Source organism: Perca fluviatilis, chromosome 19 (genome assembly GCF_010015445.1).
Source record: "Perca fluviatilis chromosome 19, GENO_Pfluv_1.0, whole genome shotgun sequence".
NCBI lineage: Eukaryota > Metazoa > Chordata > Actinopteri > Perciformes > Percidae > Perca > Perca fluviatilis.
Window position 1 is genome coordinate 34,162,532 of NC_053130.1, and position 21,882 is coordinate 34,184,413.

The window sequence follows — 21,882 nt, forward strand, 5'->3', positions numbered from 1 at the left end:
AAGAGATCACCGGAAAAGTGCTTCTAATAGCCTTCACTGGTCTCCGTCCAGAGCAACGGGCTCTGTTGGTCCATTTTATATATGTCAATGCTAAAATGTGTTGACGGTGTTTGCCCCCCGGACCCAGACTGGGAGCAGGTTCCACAGGAGAGGAGCCTGGTAGCTGAAGTAACTGACCACTAGTAACTCTGTATTCTGGGAGCGCAGTGCTCTAGTGGAACAATAAGGTACTATGAGCTCTTCTAGATATGATGGTGCTTGACCATTTAGAGCTTTGTAGGTCAGGAGAAGGATTTTAAATTCAATCCTGGATTTTACAGGAAGTCAATGCAGAGAAGCTAATACAGGAGAAATATGATCTCTTTTCTTAGTTCTTGTCAGAACACGCGCTGCAGCATTCTGGATCGGCTGGAGAGTCTTAAGGGTTTTATTTGAGCATCCTGAGACTTAAGACGTTAAAGATAAAAAGTTATTAAAAGAATTGTAATAGCGCAAAAAAATGTGCAAGTTATAGAGGACCAACTTCCTGTAGGGGGCCATCGAAACAAGAAGTGGGTGTAACTCAAGTATAGATTGCCCAATAAGCTCAAAAATGTTCAGGATTCATAAGAGTCTGAGGACATCTATAGACAGATATTTACTCCAAGTCATAGCGCCCCCTAGTGGCAACAGCAAGTAGACTTAAAAGTCAAGGTGCTATACTTTAACGAACTTCTCTAAAAGATTTCATCCAATCAACTTCAAATTTGGTCTGTGTCATCTAAAGACCTTAACGATGAAAAGTTATTAAAAGCAAAACTTTTCGTCCAATGGTGTGGGTGTGGCGTGGCGGCCATTTTGGGCATTTATCAATGAACGAAGAAGTTGTTGTAACTTGAGTGTACGTTGTCATATCTGCCCGAAATTTCAATTTTCACAATTGACAAGGGTCCAGGCCTGAGGACACCTACAGGCCAAAATTTACTTTAGTTATAGCGCCCCCCCCCCCGCTGGAAACAGGAAATCAGCCTTATATGACGAACATCATCCGATTTACATGAAACTTATAGTGTGTGGTCTACATGTGATACTGAGCCGCCCCTTATACTTTAACCACGCCCATGTACTCAAGCCACGCCCCCTTTTATGGCTTTTGAACCATTTAAGGTAGATTCTTATGTGAAGTATCATTGAACTCAGAAGCGACTTCCTGCATTTACTTGATTGGTTGATACTTAAAACACGGAAGTTGAAAGTTATCCGATCGGTTATACATTGAAATATGAGATTGTGTGCTATTACAGTTTTACCCAAGTGGAGACACTTGTAGTGAAAGGAAACACAAGGAAACTTTGGAATAACACAAAACCATTTCTTATCTTATTGTATCTTGTTTTCCCAAGCTGCACACACATTTCTAGCCTGGTCCTACCAGACTCTGGTACACTAGCCTGGTCCTACCAGACTCTGGTCCATTTCATTGGTCCAGAGAGTCTGGCCACTCTCCAATGACAAGAGTTAACTTCCTTGAAGGCGGGTACTCTGTTGAAGTTTAAAACTATTGGATCTGCCCAGAGCTACTCTGGATCTGCCAAAACCAATCGCTAACGTTTGGTCGTAACGCCGGCTTAGCATCGCTAGCGTTCGCCTTAGCCAACTCCTTCACCACTAACGGAGTGAGCTGGAAAATCAAACTGTTCCTGAACCCCGAACCCACAACTCAGCAAAGATTGGTCTTGCTTGGGCTTTAACTTTTGGATATTTGGCAGCGTTACCACATCGGACCGAATGGCTTCACTTGTATCTTTCTCCGCTGCCATTACGGAACAACAACTCAAACTAGCGCACAACCTCAACGTCATCGTTCTCAGCCACTCCCTCTGTTCGCTGATTGGACCGGTAAAGATTTAACCTGAAAACCTGTGAATATACCGCAAAACCAGACGTAGTACTGAAGGAAAATGAAAATTGAGCGGAAGTATGTAGGGTGGAACCAGGCTAACATTTCTTCTCTCGTGATTAAAATGACCACACATAACTAATATAGGGCTATGTACTTTGATGAACACACATTATTGCAAGTAACATATGTCCTATGATTAAAATAGTTGTTGTTTTCTCACTGCTTGATTGAAAATCTGGGAAACTTTCTTGCAGCTTTTATCAGCAAGGACGAAGGACAGAGCTCTATTCTTACTAAACGTATACGTTTAGTAAGAATATCTTTACAACAGATCTGTTATCAGTAACTATTCCAATAACACACCATTTAATGCTCAATTGGACGTCTACTGAAAAAACCCACATAAGCTTATAGTTTTCTGGGAATTTTTTTCTAATCTCACTTTTTTTCTTTTCTTTTTTTTCACTTTTGTTTCTTTTCTTTTTTTTTCACTTGGCACGCTAGCTTCTCTATGCAGCGTCACTTCCGTCTCCTCCTTAGCAGAGCAAGATGGCGGCCGTCGTAGAGAGAGTTGATGGATGTGTTGGGTCCTTGGACTCGGACGCGGTGTCACCGAGACAGTCCAGCCCTCCACCGGACCAGCCGCACCAGAACAACCCGCTGTTAGGACTGCCCATTGTGGCCATCGATGCCATTCTGAATTTTCTGACCTACGACGAAATCAGCCTGCTGCGCTCGGTAAGACCAAAAACAAGCCACCTACAAGGTGAACAAAGCTAATGCTAGCCACATGCACGTATCTTTGGATGCTAGTTAGGTAAATTATTCGCAGAAATAATAGTACGAATTGTTTAGACCCTGTGTTTAATGTCCGTGCAGCCGTCAATTGCAGCCGTGGCCCGCAGTGCTCACTGCGCTGTTAGCTAATGAGCAGGGCAGCCTAGCTAAGCAGACGCTGGAGTAACGTTACGCCACAAGATTAATGTTTATGCTGAAGCCAACTGTTAGAGCCTGGGTGTGACGCTGTGGATATCCCTGCTGTTCACACGTCCTGCCTATTGGATTTGTACTTCAGTGAGGTTAGCTGGAAACCATTCACCGGTCACTTTCCTGTGCTTTTCACTGCAGCTCTTCCAACAGTCCCTTTACCTAATTCTGCTAACGTTACATGCATAGTTGGCTAGTTCCATACATAGAGGTTTTTGCAGGGCTTTGCACAAGGGCACGTGGACTTTGTTGTAGACGTTGTGTTCCTTATTAAAGTGTTTTACTATCATCTAATGGGGGCGTTGCTGGTTCAAGTCCCAAGTCCCCATACGGTTCCAAAGTGTTGTAGCTGGAGAGGTGCCAGTTCCCCCCCTGGGCACTGCCAAGGTGCTCTTGAACCCCAACTGCTCGGGGCGCCTTTCCTGGGGCAGCCCCCTCACTCTGACATCTCTCCCTTTGTGGTACTGAGCATGTGTGTGTAATTCAGGCCTGTGTATTATAATAATAATAATAATAATAATAATAATAATAATAATAACTGAGTGAAAACATTGTATTTGTATATTGTATTTTCCCTTGCAGGATTAATAAAGTATAAATTATTATTATTATTATTTTATTATTATTTATTATCAGTGTTGCATGGGCGGATTAAGAGCAAATGGGCCCCTGGGCATTGACCGGCTCCAACCTCGTCCATGACTGTCGTTTTGTGCTCTTCTTTTTGTTCAGGCACCGGCACCGTGTTAAAATTGTTGCTTTAGCACCGGCATCGGAAAAAAAACAAACGATACCCAACCCTAGCCCTAACAGAAACACACATCAAAAGCAATACTAGTTTTTTTTTTTTTGGCATGTTGTGGTTAAAAGTATGAACATTGAATTGTAAGCTGCACTGCATTCAGCAGCACTCTTCCATCACATGTCATTTAGCATCCCATTAAATATGATTTCAGTAAAATGACAACCCTCTGCATGCACAGTGCATTCTCAATCACATGTGCAGTCCACACTACTGCCAACACTACTGCACTGTCTGAGTCAAAGGACTACATGCTTTCATGCATGTGTTGATTATATTAGTGGAGTGAATATATTTTAAATGTTTTTATTTCAGTTATCCAGCAGATAGTAGCCTGAAGTAAAGTACACAGCTTATATTTGCTAGTCTTTCAGGGTTTTCCCTCAGAATGGGCCTTTGGGGGGTTAGTATGCATGACTGTACGCATGATCGCTCTGCGTACAGTGAATGCAAGTCTTTGTTACCTCATTTGACAGAAATCTATGCCTTATCCTGTGATTTCAGACCTTTTGATAAACAAAATTGTATATTATGCTTGAGTAAATGAAACCCTAGTCTTGCTAGTACACACAGCATTCCTGGATGGGAGGAAAACGTGCTCTGGTTTATTGGCATTTCTTTAAACCAATCACAATCGTCTTGGGCGGGGCTACGCGCTGGACAGAGCCACGGTGCCTGTGCTAAATAGCTTCAGGGAGGAACTTGTTCATTTTGGCTCTTCAGAAACCTATGGGTGACGACTACGGCCATCGTTTTTATGCAGTCTATGCTACAAACCACCGTTGAAACTAGAACTGCCGGAATTCCATAACTACTAGAACTGCCGTGAGCGGTCATTTTGACCGCCTGATTCCAAACTCTATAATCTCTCATGATAAATACCTAATTGCAATATTAATGCATGTATTGTGTTAGGATATCTTTAGAAAAATGAAATAACACCAAAATGTAAATTTTAACGAGTTTAATTATACATTTGAGTAGTAGGCCTAATAGGCTACGTGTTTCAATAATTCATATCATGGCATAGTAAACCGTAATTATTTCATAGGCTACATTCATATCTGAAAAATATGGTATGGAAATTCATTCAACATAACTCATGACAGGCAAATAACATCTAAAAGTGTCTTATTTGAACATGTATACCTTAAGCTAACCTGGGCCAAAATGGGTAAAAGTGATTTGTATTTTCTTTGTCTTTTGTGTAATGTGTATAAAAACAATTTTAAATGAAAATAGAATATAGTCGCTCCGAAGATAACCACCCTCACTCTCTCTACCACACGCTCCCCGCGCACACACACATGCCGACTCTGCTGTTCTCTTAAAGAGATCGACGCACAAACCAACGCAAAAGTATAAACTTCAGGCCATTTGCATAAGCTATGTCGAAAGCTCTGCGTGGAGCCTCCGCAGAAGCACAAATCCCGATTAACACGGCTAAGCAGCCCATAGAGCTGGGCAGCCTGACTGGGGGCGGTAAAACTGAGACCAATTACTACTGTTAAAAATCACTGGGAGAGTGCGGGTAGCTCAGCCTCAGTCATAACAATGCAGCTAACTGTAGCTGGATTATGGGTAAAACAAGGTTAAACGTAGCAGCTGTGGATGAGAGAGGAGTTGACTGCTGGAAGACAAATACGTTGTATTTAAGTTTATGTTGTACTTGTTCAACAGTGTGATAAATTGCTGTTAAACACATTTGGAGGGGATTTGAATTGTTTTTTTAATTTTCAATTCTTGTAATTTTGGCCTAAAAATATTACCCATGGAAAGTTTCCACCTTGAATATTTTCAGGATTTTGCAACCCTAAAATGGGAGGTTAGAAGAGGCTAGTAAACATGTCCTCCAAGACCACGGAAAGGTTAGTTAAAATGGCAGTGTAATCATAAAAGGCCAAGGTGTGGTGTCAACTAGAGTCCGGATCGGGCCGAATTTTTCTGTCCGAGCCCGACGGGTATTAAGAAATTTGTGTCCGAGCCCGACACAGTTAAAATCTCATTTTTTTTCCTCATACTAATGACACATGTAGGCTACGTTTGTTTGTGTGGAAAGCCCGCTTTTGTTAAGCAACTGTAGGAAGGCATTCGGAAATGTCAACAGATGAGCGCATCAGTGCACACAGGGCAACAAGCGCACGTTAATAAGCTGTTAACATGTTCAATGGGTTAACCTTTCCTGATCGCTTTGTTTCCGACCGTGATCAGAAAACCAGGGGAGACTTGTTACCTCCAGGGCCGACGTTAGGCTATAACATGAATAACCACTAACTCTGCTCCGGTTGCATCTACAACACGTCTGCTTCCTCTTTCTCTATCTCTCTTCTGCCCACTTACTGCGCACACGCACACACGCACACGCACACGCGCAGCTCTCAGGAGCCGCAGCACCATTTTACAACAAATGCCTTAACGCGCTGATGTGACAGAGCCCAACCATAATTTCTAAATATCTGTCCGAACCCGGCCCGTCGGGACCCGTCGGCCTCGGGTCGGGTATCCATGCCTTAGTGTCAACCAGTGTTTCCTTTAGGATTTTTTTTTTAGTAGTGGGGGCAGGTCTGTTCGAACAACAACTGGACGGGTCCAATAACCTCTCAATAGTTCTACTTGTTGTTAAATTGCAATGTGAGCGGCAATGTGCATTATGTCGGAAGGATAATTTAAAAGGCAACCGCAACTACATTTTTTGTACCGCACTATTTCTGATACGGTGGTGGCAGAAAGTTTGCCGTGGTGGGCCGCCACTACAAAATCAACATAGAAGAAACACTGTCAACTGTAAAAATCCTGGGTTACACTTTACTTGAAGGTATCTACATAAGAGTGACATGGCACTGTCATGAACGTGTCATAAACATTATAAACAAGTCATAAATGTTTATGACATAAGGCTTCTTTTAGTAAGTGTCATGACAAGTTAGAGTTAGGGTTAGAGTGACACTGTCATGACAGTGTCATGTCACTCTTATGTAGATACCTTCAAGTAAAGTGTTACCAAATCCTGATACTAGAGGCTCGAGGTAATGCCCTCTGTCCAAACCACTGGGGAATGAATTAGTGATGGCGAGATGAAGCCTCATGAAGCATTCAAACTTTCCAGCAAAGTGGTTTGCAAAAGGGATCGTTTCTCGAGGCTTGATTTACTCACAATGCCACCCGTTGGTCAAAGAGGCAGATACATTACAGATGATCTGTGATACACTGAATTTTGCGTGGGTGTGGTGACAGCCAGACACTGTCCTGTGACTCCCATGACTGTCCCACTGTGCCACTGAAGTACAGTTCTGTTTCCCTTATGTACATACTCCTCAAACCGAGTACCTGTTGTTCAACTATTTAATTCTGTCCGTCTCCTCCAGGTGTGTAAGCGCATGGACGTGATCTGCCAGCGCGTCCTGAACCAGGGCTTCCTGAAGGTGGAGCGGTACCACAGTCTGTGCCAGAGGCAAGTCAAAGCCCAGCTGCCCAGGTCAGTATCACACCAGTACAAGCAATGCACCGAAACCGCAGTCTAACTGTGCAATGACAGGGGTCTAGTGACATCACACTCACGTTTCTGAAGGGACATTATAGGGAGGGGTGTCATTAAAAACTATTTCAGATAAAACGCAGATACAGATAATCTGCAAACTGCCAAAAAACGGCCCGATCATCAGCCGGGGCCGATAATCGGTCTATCCCTATATACTTTTACTTAAGTAACATTATCAATGCAGGACTTTTCCTCGTAACAGAGTATTTTTAAAGTGTGATATTAGTACTTTTAATAAAATAAAGGATCGGAGTACTTGTTCCACCAGTGTGTTTATCATGAATTGTTTCCAGGCGAGAATCTGAGAGGAGAAACCATTCCCTGGCCCGCCACGCTGACATCCTGGCTGCCGTGGAGACGCGCCTCTCTCTGCTCAACATGACCTTCATGAAATACGTCGACTCCAACCTCTGCTGCTTCATCCCTGGAAAGGTCAGCTCCGCCAAACGCATGGCAGCATTAAAAATGCTTCTCTCCAGTCCTAGGGGTTAGGCATGGGCCGGTATGCGATTCTGACAGTATGATGACTGGTGTTTGGCGTTTTAAGCCCCCAGCGTCGTCTTCCAGGCAGAGCTGCATGGAAGGCACTAGGGTTAGGTGCCTTGAAGTCGACGGTCGCAACGCTACCTTGAAGTCAATGGTGGGGGCTTAAAACACCATCGAGCATGTTAACCTTCATCAAAAAAAAATCACTCTTTCACGGTATCGCCGTATTGCAATTACAGCTATAAATGTATACAATAGTTACAATAGTATAGTATACAATAGTTTTCCATTGAGCACACTGTATTTTATTTTTAAACACACTGCACACTGGCAGGGAGGGAAATTTCTAAACTGCACTTTCTGGTACTGACGACTCAGAAAAAACAACTCTCACAGCAGAAACGGTATGACGGGAGTGGTTTTGAAACCGTGACTTTTTTTAAACGGTGACTTTTTTTACACAGTGACTTTTTTTTAAACAGTGACTATTTTTAAACTGACTTTTGTTAATAGACGGTATACATTGAAACCGGTAACCGGCCCATGCCTACTAGGGGTGTAATGTCACCTCTATCTGGATCGATATAGTGATTCAGTGATCCGCAATCTAATAATATGGATGCAAAGGAAAAATATCGATACAAATCGTCTGTGAGATTCCCCTTTGTTTTAGATTCCCACTTTATATATTGTTTTTATTAAAGAGAATAGTTTGTATTTAATCTAAATGTCTGGAAGAGCTCGGTAATAAAAATTGTCGTTGCTTGTTTTGAGTTGCTATAAATGGAACTGTGTTAAATGGGCATATATCGTCTCATATCGATCGCAGGCCCCTGAATTGAATCGTATCGTAACAGACTTTAAGATATCAGTAAATATCCTATCGTTGCCAAAAGAATATGTATAAAATATATGGTATTGTGATAAAACTTGTGATTTACACTCCTAGTCTTAGGCAAATATGCTCAATTCTACGGTTAAAAACAGAAATGTTCAATGCTATATTGATTTTTCAAAGTCTACCAGCCTTGTCTCGGTGTATGGAGTGAACTGTACAACGCACGGCTCAGTGAGCGTTATTACAAATGTCAGTGTTTCCCTCCAGCTCTGCATCATAATCCCATTAGTTATTCTAGAAGCCCATGTCCATCTTCGAGTCATGTTAATGTTGTGTTGTCCTGCATCTGGGTTTTCTAATAGACTGAGAGACCTCTGCTAACTCTCCTCCTTACAATATTCAGTCAGCATTGTGGCACTTCTGATACATGTGGTTTCTCTGCTGTCTGCACTGACTCTGTGCAAGCTGACGGTGTCATCATCGTCAACTTTATTTCCAGACTCAGGGTCCATTCAGAAGACACATACATACATACATTAAAAAGAGAAAGATCAACTTATAGAGAGAAATAAAAACAAAAGAAACAACAATACTGCATTTCTATAAAAGACACTTATATTTTTTTTAGTTTCCATAGTGATGATTGGTATCATATGGCACTAAACCTAGGATTTGCCAGCAGCATAACAATGCTGTTGTGGGAGACGTTCAGGCGACCAATGAATTTGTAGATAAGACTCCTCAATAATGCCTGGAAGGTGCATTACAAAACAGGTCACTTGCACTAGAGCACCTGGGTTTGTTGATCATTATCCTCATACAGTCATTATAAGCAGCCATAAGCCTCTGCATGCTTGTCTTTTTAAACTTAGTCCATAAGGGAGCAGTATACAAAGGAGTGCAATATGCTTTAAACAGACTCATTTTGACATAATCTGTGCTCATGTGGAACTTTCTTACCAGCATGTTAGTTTGGACATATAATATGTGAAGCTGCCTGTATGTATCCTCATCAGATAACTGATCTGTAATGTAGTGACCCAGATATTTAATTTTATTACATACACTCATCATTTGTCCTGACCGATAAAAGTCTGTCCTCTAAGTAAACACATTTTCAATTGCTGCATGTGTTGACTAACCCCGATTTTCCACTGGGAGTGTCTTGTGCTGCGTTCTAGTTTCGTCCAGTCCCGCCATGTGCCATACCGCACCGGGAGCGTCTCCGAAGCAGAGCGTGACTCACAGATTTTGTTGTCTCTACTTTGTACTTTACAGAACAATCGTGTGTCTATTAAGCTAGTATCTACCTTCCAGTCTAAGCACTAAACTCCAAGTCTTCTTTTTTCTGCCGTTGTTGTTATAAAAAGGATCTGTGGTATGGTATAATGTTTTTCCACCTCCAAGATGAATCTCTTGTTGGCCATGTTGTAGTAGCAGAGACATATACGAAATTGGGGGGGGTAAATTTACTGCATACTCCCGTTGTTTTCACTTTATGCGCGGCTGTCTGGATGCCCCGTGGCTCGCGTGAAAATAGACCTGGCGAGTATCTTGAGTGGAGAGCTGCATCATGCACGCTTCTGGACACCCTGTGGGTTCTGGAATATCAAGCATTGACTTGAATGGCCGCGACTGCTTGCGAAGGTCACAGCGCCTCCAGAATGCAGACGTGCCTGGTAGAAAATTAGGGTTTAAAAGTAGACAAATTGTGGTGTTTTCATCACAAAGACCCCAGCTTTTCAGCTCTTCTCAGAAAAAGCTGGCTGCACTTCTCCAACCTGGCCAGCAGAGAGCCCATTGACATTTCAGCCTTGTTTCAGTCATATCTGTTGTGTGTTTTCTTGATTTATTTGCTATGTCATGTGCCGCTGTGTGTGTTTCATCAGGTGATAGATGAGATTTACCGTGTGCTGCGCTACGTGAACTCCACTCGGGCCCCACAGCGAGCTCACGAGGTTCTGCAGGAGTTGAGGGATATCTCGTCCATGGCCATGGAGTACTTTGACGAGAAGATTGTACCCATCCTGAAGAAGAAGCTGCCGGGGGCAGACCTGTCCGGACGCCTCATTGGCTCCACACCAGGTAATGCACATGCGTTTCTCCTGGCTCATTAAGGTAGAGTTCAAAAGTCCCCTATAGCAGCTCGAAAATTAAAGACAATACAGGTATGTAGTAAAAATGGCAGCTCTTGTGGTTTCAGTCACAATTTAAAAAAGAAAATACTGTGACAGAACACTGTCCAGCATGGCTGGTCGAAGGCTTCACTTTGAGATGCTGAATGTTTAGATAATTAGAATTAGATTAACCTCCCTGTTGTCCTTGGGTCAAATTTGACCCATTTTCTAAAAGCGTCTATACCAGAATTTTGGGTTTCTTTCAACCAACTTTTCAAAAAAAAAAATAACCTGGAAAATCAGTAAACTATTTTCATTGAATTTTAGGGTTCAATTTGATAGCATTTGAAGAAAAAAATTATAAAAGAACGTTGAAAAAAGTGACAAAAATGTCGGAAATAGCTTCAAAAATGAGGGAGAAAAAAAAAAAGTCAAAATAGTGCAAATAAACTTAGATAAAAGTGACAAATGTGAAAATTTGGACCCTGAAAAACAATAAGTTGCATGGTCAACTGGAAGACAACACAAGGGTTAAGTTCAGCACTGGATGCTTATTTTCACATTTAAAAATAACTGTGATGCAACACATTAGACATGGTTTCCAATACAAATAAATATGTCCAGTTAATAAGATGAGTAGCTGGTTGTGAAAGTGTTTCTGCCCACTTTAAATTCCCATATCAAAGTATATTAAATTTAATGTTCCAGAAACACCGGCGTCTCATGAATCATTGAAGCATACCAGTGTATGTTCTGACCATGAGTGTGACGTTTTTTTCTCAACTTTGTTTCTGATAAATCGAGTATGTTCTGTCAGTTTGGTGGCAGGTGGCTCTAAATATTGTAGGGTTTACCAGTTAATTCATATGTTTGAGTTAATTTACAAACACATTATTTACAATGTTTATACAGTTAACTATTTACATATTTGTGTTTACACAGTCAGTATATGTATATTTACATGTGTAATTATTTACATCAGCAGTTATGAATCTACCTCTGTGGTTTTCCTCACATTTAGTCTCAGCTCTGCTAGCATCTGATTGGTTGGTTCAGCTACATGTGATTGAGAAAATGAGGAAGTGTTGTTGTGGAGCTGATGAAGTGTGAAGAACAGTAAAGTGCTGCTCAACAAACTTATGTCTCCCTCCAGCTGTTCCTTCTTATTTAGACTGATACACCCCCCACATTACAATACTATAATACCAATGGGCCTTAGCCATCATTGCTTTGATATGGGTCATTTTATATCATGTTATATTCTTATACAGTATTTTGTGATATATTACATCTATTCAAAATTCAATTGAGACCATGTTTATAGATGAAATAAGCAATGACAGTCTTGTACTTTTTTTTACAAAAAGGTACCAGATCTTTTCCAAGAGTTGTTAAAGATGAACTGAACTGGAATTTGATTAAAGGTGATATAACAGATGTATTTTATTTCTTCTCGTTGGTACAATGATTAAAATGGCTGAATTTGTTAAAAGGGGTAAAATGGTACATTGAAAGTGTTGTTGTTGTTACATGGGCGCCGCCATGTTGGAATTCCACAACCTGCTACGTCACTGGCATGGTAAGCAGCCGTGGAATGTAAACAGTCAGAGGCTAACGGACATGGCTGAGGAAACGGCAACCAACAGGTTTAGGGGGGTTCATACTGTATTACCCCTGGCTGCAGTAATGAATTTTATAGGGCTAAGGCAGCTGGGGTTATGATACATCTCCACAGGCTACCTTTGACAAGGAAGCCAGTCCTCAACTCATAGCTAGCTGCCTTAAAACTGGCTAGCCCTCCGACGGCCCCTGGATTTAGAGTCTGTAGCGACCATTTTTTAGCGACAGACTGTTTAGAGAGCTGTACATTTGATACAACAGGGTCACTGGTGAGGGTTAAGTCCAACAGACTGAAACCTGAGGCCATACCCTCAAAGATCAACTTTTCAGGCTACAGTACAGGGCCGACCGATAGACCAGCGGCAAGTACCAACACCAGCGATGCTATCTGCCGCAGAGACAGGGCGCTGAAACGCCCCCATCAGGCAGAGGACAGAGAGGGATGTTTAGCTGTTATCCAGCATGCTAGCTAGTCTACTAGGCAATGGGTTGGATGTAACGTTGTTGTCACATACACAAAACACGTACATATTCACTTACACACACAAATAATAGCGTTCAACAAAACTGAGACTGACACACTTGGCCGTTCATTAAAAAAGTGGGTCACAAAACCAAGCTAGATACCACACGCTCCAACCTAGGGAAAAGGCTAGCAGCTAAACACGTTGGAAACATTTATGTCAAACTCCACAAGCTAGCACTGACTCTGACGATATCACAGATCAATAATAATGCGTTACTAGCTGCTAACTAAACCACAGCAGGTCTGTAAACAGACTCCAATGTCCCTTTCTACTCACCCTGATGCTAGCTGGTGTTCACCGCCTCAGGGCACATCGTTGATGCAGAGGGAGTTCAACTCGCAGAAAAAGCTGCTAGTTCCTTCGTAAGAGGTATCTGTGCAGTATCCATTTGTGTAATATCCATCAACGACCACAAGGAAAAAATCTGCCAACTCTACACTAGCCTAACGTAAACGGCAAAACTCGTGAATCCTCTGTGCATCTAGGGTTAATAACCTCAGGTTAACCTGGGGTGACTCTCCTACGTGCAGCGAACTTTTTTTTTTCTTTTTTCAAACTTTATTTATTTTGGTTTTAACATTTTGCATGCAGGTAACTTAACAAGCGATCCCATTGGATGAATTCGTCCAATCACAGATGGATTCAGTTGCAGTGTCCATGCTCCGGCAGCGCCCACACACACACCAGTCACTTCCCCCCACACAATCCTGTGCTGTAGGTGGAGCCTGAAACCATGGACTGGTCATCCTCCATGTGGTGGTAGTCAGACACTGCAGGCCTGTCCCTCACAGGCTCAAATGCGTAACCTATGCCATTAAAATTGCTCATTTTCATGTCCATGCTGCACTGTAACCTATATACCTTCGCAGGTCCTACCATGCCAGTGACGTCATCGAAATTGTCAGTGTTCTAATACTAACAAACGTAATTTTTGTGTTGCTTAAAAAAAGCTATATTGATTTTTTTTTTATTAAAATTTTTAGTGTAATTCATTTTTATTTGTCATAACCAACACATTATCAATGCAGATTATTTCAGTTCAGTTCATCTTTAAAGGGTACATAAGTTAATAGGGCAATTATCCAGCTTGTATTTACCGTCACAAAAGTGCTCATTTTGCCACTGACGAACTAAGATGTGACTAAGTGTCTGACAACATTATGGAAAAGATCCCTACAGAGATAGACCTTTAAAACCTCTTTAAGGTCTTTCTGTTTAACCAGAACCAGCTCTGAGGTCGCTAGCGCTAAACCCACCAGACTCCATTTAAAAAAACAATACTTTCAGCGTGTATAGAGCCAACATATTTTCACATGTAAATCTGTAAACTGTGTTTATTTCAACCAAAACTAGAGTTGTGATGGTTGGAAAAGTGGAAAGACGACCCAAAATGGCTTTTCATAGTTTTATTTTGTTTCTGTCGACTTTGAATGAAGTGTATTTCATGATGCTAAAATTACTGTTTATTTACATGGAGTCTGGTGGGTTTAGCAAACGCAATTTTCACGGATGTTTTTATGTTTAAAAAAAGGATCTTCCTCTTTAACAGAAAGGTCGACCTCCTTAGAAATCCTTTCCATAATGTTGTCAGACACTTAGAATATTAATCTGAGCCTGTCAGTGGCAAAACGAGCACTATTGTGAAGTTAAATACAAGTTGGACAATTGTCCTATTACCTTACATTGTAGCTTGTTTCTCCGCTACCGACTGCAGTGATCTTGCTTAATACTGGACCAGTGTCAAAGATTGTTGTTCTCATCGGTCACTTAGACACAAAAACATAGGAACATAGGGTCCAGGTTGATAAAAAACGGTAGTTACCCTTTAATCTTTTGTTCTGATGATTCACCTACAGTACCACGGTCTTGTAAGGCTGCTGTCAGTTCTTCTTTCATGCTTCTAGACACACGAGTCTGATTCCCAAAGTCATTTATGAACCTTAAATACCACACGTTGATGTTACACTCTCTGTTTCATGTCATGGTACATTACATAGCTTTGGCTTTTGAATGGCTGGACAAAACAAGACCTTTGAAGATTCATACATGCATTTTATTTACTATAAATGAATGAATTGAAGTAATAACTGACAGATTAATCCATCCCAAAATAATGAGTGTTTAGTTGCAGTTGGGGCACATTCTTGGCATGGGTTGGGTCCCCTTGTTCCCACATTTTAACGTGCAATTAATTGTCTCAGAAATAATTGCAATTAACAATATAATTGTCTCTTTCAGTCAAATAATAAAAAAATATATATCTTCATGTATTTATTATTCTGACAAATGAAACGTTTGAATGAATCCCAGATACATCCTGTGGTTATATCACGGTTATTTGATGCAGATGATGTAATAACACAAGTAAACCACGCCTCTTTATTGTCATAAAACATTGTACTTAAAAGAACATAAAACTGGTCGCCTGGGAAGCTCACCTGGGAGAGTGCGCCCATATATAGAGGTTTTCTCCTTGAAAAAGCGGCCACAGGTTCAACTCTGACTTATTACCCCGCTCTCTCCCTTCCATGTCTTCAGCTGTCCTCTGTAAATAAAAGCCTAAAATGGCCAAAACATTATCTAAAAAAACTAACAGTAAATTCCTAAAGAGCTGTGAACCTGTGTCCTGTTCCCTCAGTGGCCGGTCCGTCCACCTCCCTGACCACCATGTCCCTGTTGGCCAAGAACACGCCGTCGCGCTCAGAGATGACCAAGGTGCAGCAGCAGGTGAAGGTGAACGGCGCGTCGATGACGGTGCTGCGCCGCGAGATGCAGGAGATCCGCGTCAAGCAGCTGGAGCAGCAGAAGCAGCTGCAGGACCAGGAGCAGAAGCTGCTGGAACAGACCCAGGTGATCGGCGAGCAGAACGCCCGCCTCGCCGAGCTGGAGCACAAGCTCCGCGAACTGATGGACAGCAGCGCCGCCGCCCTGGGCGGAGCCCGGCCCGGCACCGCCACAGCCCCCTCCACATCCAGCAGCGCCGCCGCCGTGGCCACCGCGGCCGCCGCCACGGCCAATACGGTGTTGGCCGGTGGTAGCACCGCCGCAGCGTCTCTATCCAGAGAGCCAGAGGGCGAGGGGGGGTCATCGCTCAAACGTACCAGAAAGAGCTCGGAGCTCCCGCGACAGTCCAAACGGCTGCGCAGCAAGAAATGAGAGACTCAGTGTGTCATGTAGTTGAAGTTCTGTTTTTGGTTTCCAGGTCTGACTGATCACACCTTCTCCCAACCCCCGCGTCTCTGCCCACCCCAGCAACCCCCATCAGAATCAGAACCTAAGCAGGTGGTCGAGCCTTTGCAGCGAAGACTATTTATTGAAGATTACATTAAAATCACTGTATATCTTTTTAATGTAGATGCTTTTCTAACAGGCTTACATGTTTTCCAAACATTTTGGTAGGGCTAAACCGAAATTCAGATGGTGGGTTTAATTTGGTCAAAAGAAGTCAGATGTCACGTAATATTAATGTAGTCCCTCCCTGTTTGTGAAATGAAATTTACCAATAGATTTCATTTCACAAACGCACACGATTAAAAGGATATCCCAGTGAAAATGCAGAGTCATGACAGTCCTTACATCACTATAACCCAAATTTATAATAATAAACCTACTGTTAAGTTTCATGTTCAGGGTAATCAGTGATGGGTAGGAAGCATTGATTTCATTCATACGTTCTTCCTAACTTTGGCTAAGTGCAATAAAAATCGGTAACACTTTACTTGAAGGTATCTATATAAGAGTGACATGACACTGTCATGAATACATGACGCTCATGTGTTCATGACACTGTCATGTCACTCTTATATAGATACCTTCAAGTAAAGTGTAACCTAAAAATCCTCTAGAAAGTAAGACGTAATTGATATTCCTTGGCAGCCTGGCTGGTCTGTCCAAACTCGCAGCTCACTTCAATCGGGGCCGGTTTTTGAATCGCCATTTAAAAAGAAGAGATGGGATGTTAAAGAAGGAAAAAAACGGCAGCGTTCAGGTTGCATTAGTCAGAGTGTCTGCTGTTGTCTCGTGCGGAAATCATTTCTTTAAAAGGTTTCCAGCAAGACAGTCCTACAGCACCTGGTGTTCATGCTTCTCTTTTACTGGATGTGCTGTGCTAAGAAGCACAAAGAAACTATAAGAACTGCTCTACAATGGATCGTACCAGTGTTTTTACACATTTCAGCCTTTTTAATACAAATAATGCACAGCTCAGAACTTTTTTTTTTTTAGTAGTACACCAATAATTTTGAATGTGTTTCTACTTTCTGGATACGAACATTGATTTCACTGCAGAAACGTGCACGTCACGACTTGCCTTGATTTTCAAACAGCTGTTAGAAATAGAGACCATGCAGTTGCACAATCATGCTTCATTTTATTTTACAATTTCTTGTTGAAATCATTATTCTTGAGTCTGACAAAATATAAGAACTCAAGTTTCCATTACAAGCTTTTGCCCACAGCCTTAACAAAATAGTTTGAAAATTGTGGGTCAAACATGAGTTAAGATTATATTTCTCACATTGGAATTAGTAGTTTGAAGACAAAGATGTAGTTAAAGGCTCTGGCAATTTTATGTTTTTGCCATCAAACTTTTATTTTTTTAAGATCCATGTCCTAGCTTTTTATTTCGATTTCTTTTTTCCCCCCAGAGCTTCCCGCTGCAGCTCTCAGCCTGCAGTGGAGTTTGGTTTAGTATTTCCGTGGCTAAGAACAAACCGTTTGGGAGTTTCTTGAGACTGAGTCGAGTTTCTGATTTCTCCCAGCATGCACCTGCTGGACTCAGACACTCAGTTACTGTTTCCAAGTCTTAATTATTTGTAGTAAATAGGTGGAAACTGAGGAAAAACACTCGTATGGTCCCTAAAAATCAAAGTAGAAATTATGTTTAAAAAAGATTACTGTATATGTAATGGCATTTAAAGGGTCTGTTCACACATTTTCTCGCCTCTTCTCCAGTGCCTAACTGCACGGATAGATGCTGCAAGAGGGAAGTGAGAAAATACATCTTTGACCCTTTAAGTGTTGTCATTTTTCTTTTTTAATGTCACACCAACTTTTGAAATTGAGGTTTAAAATCATTTAGTGTAAGGCCTCCTGCACACTGACTGCGTGGCGTTTCTGTTGCGTGGCGGCTGCGTGCAGTTTTCTGTCTTTGCACCCCAGAAATGTGTCTGACCCGGCGCTGCTGCTGCTAGCCTTGTCTGTACACATGGATAAAATGAAATAATAACTTGTTCTTCAACCCTATATACTGATCTGATTACAGCAAAGACAACGTCTGCAGTATTGACGGCAAAATAGGCTACAGAATATTTCGTTCTGTATCGACGGGTGCAATATTTGAAAATCAATATATATTTTTTTTAATTACATTTATATCTGCATTTCTGTCAAACATCAAAATGTCATTTATTAAATGTATTTGTGTCAAAATGACATAAACTTCTTTTCCTATTCTATTTTGCCTGGAAGTGCTTCCAACGCGCTTGCGTGAAAAATCAGTTCTATTTCTAGCATGCACGCGTAAGCTCTAACCTGTTAACATAGGAGCTGAAATAAAAACAAACCCGCCACGCAGCTGACTCTCTCGCAGCTGACACGCTCACGCAGCCAGCATGCAAGAGGCCTTAAGGAAGTACTGGAAGTGGTGACTGGTGTGCAGTTACAGCAGAGGGGTGCTAGACATGTTGTACATTTGTGCTCAACAGAATGGCTCCGAGTAAGATGGTTAATTTCCCCCAGGTACTCTCCTCTCGCCTTGCTTGGCTGGGTTAGCTCTCAGCCCATATTGTGGCTGCGCTTTTGTTTTCTTTGTTTGAACTTTTTCTGTTGTTTGGATGACCTGAACCACTCATGGCATGGCCATTTTTGGTAAAGAAACTTTGGAGATGCAGTTCACGTCTTGCTGAACACTAGCGCATATTAGAAAGACACTGGGCAGAAAAAAACACAAGAAGATGTTATCTAGTGGCTTAATTTGAGACTGCGTCTCAGTTTAGGAAACTGTACTGTAATCTTCATGTACTTTCAAGTGTAGATTGTGAATTATTTCATGTATGTATACCAAGAAAACTATCTTTTGAGTTGGCCAACTTGGGGCTGACTGTACGGTTTTTTGTTGCACACATTGCTGTTACAAATGTAAAAATCAAACCTATTAAAAACTCAACCTAACTTATCCACATATATCTCTGTTTACACCCATTATAAGCTCGATTTATAGGTAATCTGCATCCTCAATCACTTCATTTATATTGGTTCACTTAACTCTAGTAGACCATATGCATTTATAACATTTTGTGTTACAAATGCAACACAATGTGCGGAATTACTTTATGTTGCCTATTTATGTCTATTTATTTCTATTTCTCACCGTTAATCACCAGCGTCTGTACAGCATCAACGGGTCGACGTTGTTTCTGTGTGTGTGACGTCAAAAACTGTAACTTGGAGTACAGCCATCTGGTACCAGTTCACAGGTAGTAAGTTACAGGTTTGACTGCCGTTCCAGGGCACTTTCACGGGTAGAAGGTTGCGAAAACACGGATTACGAGTTGCCTGGAACTCCGCATAAGGCCGGCCACACACTGAGATTAGAGGCCGAGGAGTCGAGGCAACCGGCATTTAACGAAACGAAACCGCTTTGTTCGCCGGAGACCTCGTTTTGAAGCAATGTCGATTAAATATGAGGTGCGGCACGGCTGCATCAGCTGTCCACGGTGATGTCAGATGCTGTATTTTATGATCTCTGCCAGATGAACAGAGAGCACTTCTATATTTACTTTGAATTCATTATCTTTATTTATTTATTGGGACAATGCACATGAATCAACATTTCTGTAAATGTGCCAGTGTTAGTCAGCTGGCTAATTTTGAGTTGTAGTCCTGGGATTATTTATATGTGACCATACCAGTACATCCCAACAGAGGGAGCCACAGGCTTTCCAGACACAGTCTCATGATGTTGGATACTGAAAGAACACAAAATATATTCACTTCATGAGAAACAAGCAAATTAAATCTCATTCATCCCATTGGGAATGAGGGTATCAAGGAAGTGTAACCAATACGCCTCCCTTTGGAGAAGGATTGTGTCCTTATTCCCACCTCTGACATCTTTACTGTCTCCATGCACTGTAGTTCACTCCAGCTGTGGTTTTGACTGTTAAAGAGCCTAGACCGATGATGTAATATCAGGATTATGAACAGAACACTTATGTTAACAGATCTGGGTTTTTAAACTGTTGTTTTGATTCCCCAACATAATACAACTTGCATGGACATAACAGGTAAACCCAGAATGTAGTATTCCTTGTGATTCTGCCCCCTAACATTGATGTGAACACCAGACTGGGTGGGAGAGTTGATTCCCCTTGATCATAAAATAGCAGTGTATACAATTACATCAAGAAAAACTCCCACTAGGGATCTGGGATAGAAAATGAGTGAGCCTCTTAGGAAGACTCTAAGCACAGGTAGATCTAGACTAGGTTTGAGTGAATCAGACCCCTGAACTTGGTGTAACTTATTGACACAGTGGAATTATCACTGGCAGGACTGGAGTGGTTTTTTTTTAAAGCTAATGCGGTGTTAACATTGTTTCATGTAGCTACATGCTAACAGTTAAATATGTTATCTTGGCTGCCAATGTTGTTAAATTCTCCCCATTTCTGGATCACATTACTCCTAACATTTCCGGTTATGAGTATTTGGTTTAGAAGCCTTTATCTGCAATTATTGATGGTAGAAAGTGCTGCTATATTCTGTTAGTGTCCACTGCTAACAACGATAGCTGCGTGCTAACGCCAGATAGCTCTAATTTTGGTGGGCAGTGTTTGTCATTTCTCCCTTACTAATGTGCTCTGAATGCAGTTAAATATCTAATTTTGTGGCCTTATTTATTTTGTGCAGTTTTGATATTTAATTTATTTTAGTCACTTTTATCCATGCAGTTGTCATGTTCCTCCTCAGTTTCATATCAATGTGCTATGAAATGCACTTTGCACATGTGAATATGTGCATTTATGTAGATGACATACGTGTGTTCGGAAGATTATGGCGTCCGGCGACTTTCCCGCGCAGAAACTCGAGTGGAGATAATGACCTCTTCTGAAGAGTCCATCATGTTTTTTTAATCCTCCATGTCCTCCTTGGCTACTAGCAACTGGGTAGGGGGGGGGGGAGGACGATACGGAAGGCTTGTATCATGTGGACGCGCCGACAGTTTTGTTGTCATTACTTAAAATTCCTCATGGGGGAGACAGGAACTACACACTATAACTTTAATGACCAAATGGCATACCTTTCAGCCCTTCTGAGTTTGCAGGTATGAAATGGGGAAATGTGGGTCACAGGGTGAGACCAGTTGAGAACCCCTGACATATATTATTACATTTATGTTTAAAAAAAAAAGTGCAACCCCTGCATTTTGTAAGAACTGCCGCATTATGTGATAATCTATTACAAAATGCAGAGATATGTATTACAACTTGCGTGGAGGGTTTTTATTACAAAATGCGGCAGATTATTACATAATGCGAGGTTTTTAATACATAATGTTGTGAAAGTGAAAATGTATCACATTTCGACAATGTTTTTTAAATAATGCGTTGAAATTACTTAATGCGTTGTTACACATCCACACCTCCCCAAGCCTGCGGAAGGCATTCAGCATCATCAAGGACTCACATCAGTCAGCACGTGAACTGTTCTGTCGTGGATTTATCGTGCCGGAATTATTTTGCAAAGTCTCCGAAAAGTCACTGAAGATCCAGACCGGATTACTAAACTTCTTGAAGGGCTACGATCGCACTGAAGCACTGTTTGGAAAGGCCCCGCCCCGGTGTTAGCTATCATGCTAAAACACAGAACAAGGCTACCTTGAAGCAATGCAGAGATATCGGAGATTATGTGACTTGATTTATGGATTCATAATCATTTATTTATTTTACAAAGAAATTTTAATTCCATGATGGATTAAAAAGCTTCTGGATGGCCTACAATTGCATAGAGGACCTTGTTAAAAGGGCGCATTTCTCAGCTTATAAACGAAACAAAAAAAGATCAGTTAAATAAGGTAAGTCCGGCT

At 41.6% G+C, this 21,882-nt stretch overlaps 1 protein-coding gene across 1 annotated transcript; it reads left to right on the forward strand.

Annotated features, from left to right (window-relative positions):
* Window positions 1–2,403: 2,403 nt before the first annotated feature.
* On the forward strand, window positions 2,404–16,735 carry fbxo28 (F-box protein 28). The gene is made up of 5 exons (XM_039783842.1): window positions 2,404–2,620; window positions 7,037–7,146; window positions 7,503–7,641; window positions 10,423–10,618; window positions 15,436–16,735. Exons 1-5 carry the CDS (start codon window positions 2,432–2,434, stop codon window positions 15,951–15,953), a joined length of 1,152 nt encoding a protein of 383 aa, XP_039639776.1. The 5' UTR covers window positions 2,404–2,431; the 3' UTR covers window positions 15,954–16,735.
* The last annotated feature ends 5,147 nt before the right edge of the window (window positions 16,736–21,882 follow it).